At 34.7% G+C, this 3,419-nt stretch overlaps 1 protein-coding gene across 1 annotated transcript in view; it reads left to right on the top strand.

Annotated features, from left to right (window-relative positions):
• The window catches only part of LOC106687386 (facilitated trehalose transporter Tret1), a 23,624-nt gene that overhangs the window by 14,318 nt on the left and 5,887 nt on the right, over positions 1-3,419 (top strand). The window contains exons 2-3 of the mRNA XM_014431249.3: positions 935-1,112; positions 1,522-2,050. Coding sequence (XP_014286735.1) covers positions 935-1,112; positions 1,522-2,050 — 707 coding nt within the window. The remainder of the gene's footprint in view (positions 1-934; positions 1,113-1,521; positions 2,051-3,419) is intronic.

The following is a 3,419-nucleotide window of genomic DNA, read 5'->3' as shown; positions in this document are numbered from 1 at the left end:
ATTTACAGGAGGTCTTGGGGCTAATGTCGCTTCAACATTCGAGGAGGATCACGACTGCTGTGGGATTAAGACACTGGTTCTTAACCGGAATTCTGCGAGCTCTGGGGTACAGCTAAATACTTAAGCAATGGGCCACGTCTACTCAACACAGTTTTGAGCCTTACCATCTGATATTTTTTCAAATATTTCACAGATTGTAGGTATGCTACACATTCTGTATCATATGATAATGTAGGGCTTTCACCATTTTCCAACTTCTATCAAAAGAGTTCCGCCACCAAAAAAAGAACCACTGGATTAGGGCGATGAGAGAAGTTCTGTTGGAGGTTTGTAAGTCCGAATACAATAACGTCAGGGACATGCGAGATGTTAAGGTCGAGGAGAAAGGTTTTGTTTGTTACGAAGTATTATTTCAATCTTTAAAAAAAAAAATGAAAAGATAACTTCGAAAAATTTACAAAATCTTAAACATTAAATAATTATGTTATGAATTAATCTCTAAACACACTCGAAGCTAAATAACAAACAGAACATTACTATTAGTAAAGAATAATCATTCAGTGGATCATTGAAAATAGACGACATTATTTTGTAATATTTTTGACTTTTGGGCTTTGAAAACTTGAGGAATTTCATAGCCTTTTTGTATAGACTTTAGTGTTTTGTATTGAGTTTCTTGATAATATAATATTGATTATACAAATAAACATGTTTCCAAGATATTGGTTTTTATTTGCAAGATATCTAATGCAAAAGTTCTCGCAATCGGTTGGGTAATGAGCAAGGCACGAAATTAATTATTATAATTAGATAAATTAATGATTAAACTTATGGATTATGATCAGGATACGACCTAATACTTTTATTTTATTTTTTAATTCACTATCATTATGATTACTTTTGTGATGTCAATATAGTTAATTTATTAATATAGGCTGCCTGAGTATGGTTATGGCCGGTATGGCAATGAACTGGCCATCTCCTCTGACTGCCTGGTACTCCTCCAAGGACAGCGAGGTACCCATGACAGAGCACGAGGTATCCTGGATGGTATCGATTTCAGCGATCGGAGCAGGAGTAGCATCGATACCATGCGGAATGCTTGCTGACATGTAAGATGTTCTTATAATTGTAACCTCTATTACTTTTAACTGATTTTGGCCATATTAACATGTCAGATTTTCTCGCAGAATACCAGGACGATATGTACCACACTAAAATCCTCTGGATCGTTTTTCTGTACCATAAAGAGAGTTATGGTTGAGTGGCAGATGCTCATGACTCAAATTGAATAGTCTTATCAAAGCAGATCTCGATTCTTCTAGTGGTTACATTATCTAATGATTAATGTAAATTCAACAACAAAAATGAAAATCATCCAATTTGTACGATATGAATATATGTGGTCTTATGCTGTAGATTGATATTAATTGGTTTACAATATTGCAAAAGGGCTCCTGATATAATAATAAGTATCTCACTCACCAACTACTGAATTCACAACCCATTTCTCTATTTCAGATTCGGTCGGAAAACGATCCTTCTTGCTATGGGTATCTTTTCAGTAGTGAGCTGGCTCTTGATCTTGATGACCAGGTCCATTTGGGCACTTTATGTCGCTCAGGTTCTAGGTGGACTAGTCTTAGGTGGGGCACCAAGCGTCGCTCCCATCTACATCTCGGAGATCTCACCACCTAACATCAGGGGAGCAATAGTTGGCCAGCTTAATACCATGTTCTTCGTCGGCCAACTCCTTACCTACGTTATCGGTCCTCTACTTTCCTACACTAATTACATAAAGGTCTGCTTCTCCATACCAATATTGTTCTTCATCTTCTTTGGCTTCGCCCCTGAGACGCCCTACTACCTTATGAGTAAGGGACGCGATGAGGAGGCAAAAGACTGCATGACGAAGTTGCGGGGTAAGGATTCCGTAGCGGAATTGGAAATATCAAAGAAAGAATCTCATGAGAAGGAATCGATGGACAAACCCTCGATATGGGAAGTGTTGAAGACGAATGATTATATGAAGCGGATGATATGCCTTCAGGTAATAAATTGTATTTACTCCTTACTTGTGGTATCTAATGAACATTGATTATATTTAGGCACTCATATTATATACTTATACCTATCTAACCTCTAGTAGGTATGCTGAAATTTCATTGTAAACAACGATTATATTCAATCTAACTGTTGGTTACATCCAATCTCTAATCGATATTTTTTTTATTTATTCCATTATTACCCTGCCTTTTGGGCAATACAGGCTGTGGCATAAAGTTCGTAGGAAAATTTAAAAATCCGTTGCGATGTGCGAATCACATAACTATCACCCCCTCCCACTTTCGTTCTCAAGAGTAGATTGGTGGACTCGTGTTCAGGTTATGGATATTTTTTGTGAATTTTGAAAAAAAAAAAAAACTCTAAGACGAGAAAGGGGAAAATTTTTTAACAAAACATTTTTATTTTTATTTTTGAGATAAAAATAACGAATATATACTTTTTTCATGCCAAGAATACAACAGTATAAAAAAAAATATAACGCCGTAAAAATATGCTTGCAATGGAAAGAGATCAGGGTTTCTTTTCTGATTCAAACCTGTCTATATTTTTCTCATTTTCTCCTTTAATTATTCATAAATTTTTTTATTACTTTAGCATGCGCTATCGTGTAGGTTATTTGGATTCGACCTGTCGGTCGACCTGTTGAATGTCGTTTTCTCTGACGTTGTGCTGTATCCATGCGTTTGTTTTCAGTTTACATTCCTTTAGAACTTATATTTGTGTTTTTCGTGTTTTAATTAATCAAATAATTTCCCCAACCTTTAGAGTTAATAATCAACTCTTGTTTATTGTTGTATAATTTATAATTAATTATATTGATTCGGTATAAATACAATGTTTCAAACTTTGTAAATCAACTTTAGCAGTTTATTTTTGATTTTAGATTATATGAATATATTTTTATGAAGACATTGTATGTCTAGGTAATTAAATTAAAAAGTTTCAAAAATTCTAGTAAGATGCCTGGCGTACCCAGACGACTTGGCCCTAATGGCGGAGACTGAAAGGTGAAGCAATAGAGCAGTTGAGCACTTTCAATTGCTGAAAAGATAGAAGGGGTATGAAGGGAACTGAAAATTATTATATTCCCGTGGTCTTTATGTTACGTGAAAAAAAAATCTAGAAGGAAGGTTGTATTTCTAGGTAATGTAGTACTGTTTATATGAATCTTTGTCATCTACAACTTACATTGCTCATATTTCCGTTTCATTTTTATTTCGCTTATCTTTATTTTGTTCCTTTTTATAGTAAAAATAGATTAAATTGAATGTTATAGCCCCAAAAAATCAAAGGAGAAAACAAGCATGTGGATGCTTTTGTTGTTTCCTTTTTTTACCAAGCGTTTGTACAGG

Source organism: Halyomorpha halys, unplaced genomic scaffold, assembly GCF_000696795.3.
Source record: "Halyomorpha halys isolate HHAL.00 unplaced genomic scaffold, Hhal_1.1 Scaffold38.1, whole genome shotgun sequence".
NCBI classification, from domain to species: domain Eukaryota; kingdom Metazoa; phylum Arthropoda; class Insecta; order Hemiptera; family Pentatomidae; genus Halyomorpha; species Halyomorpha halys.
The sequence above is the reverse complement of the archived record's forward strand: the minus strand, read 5'-3'. Positions and strand labels throughout refer to the sequence as shown.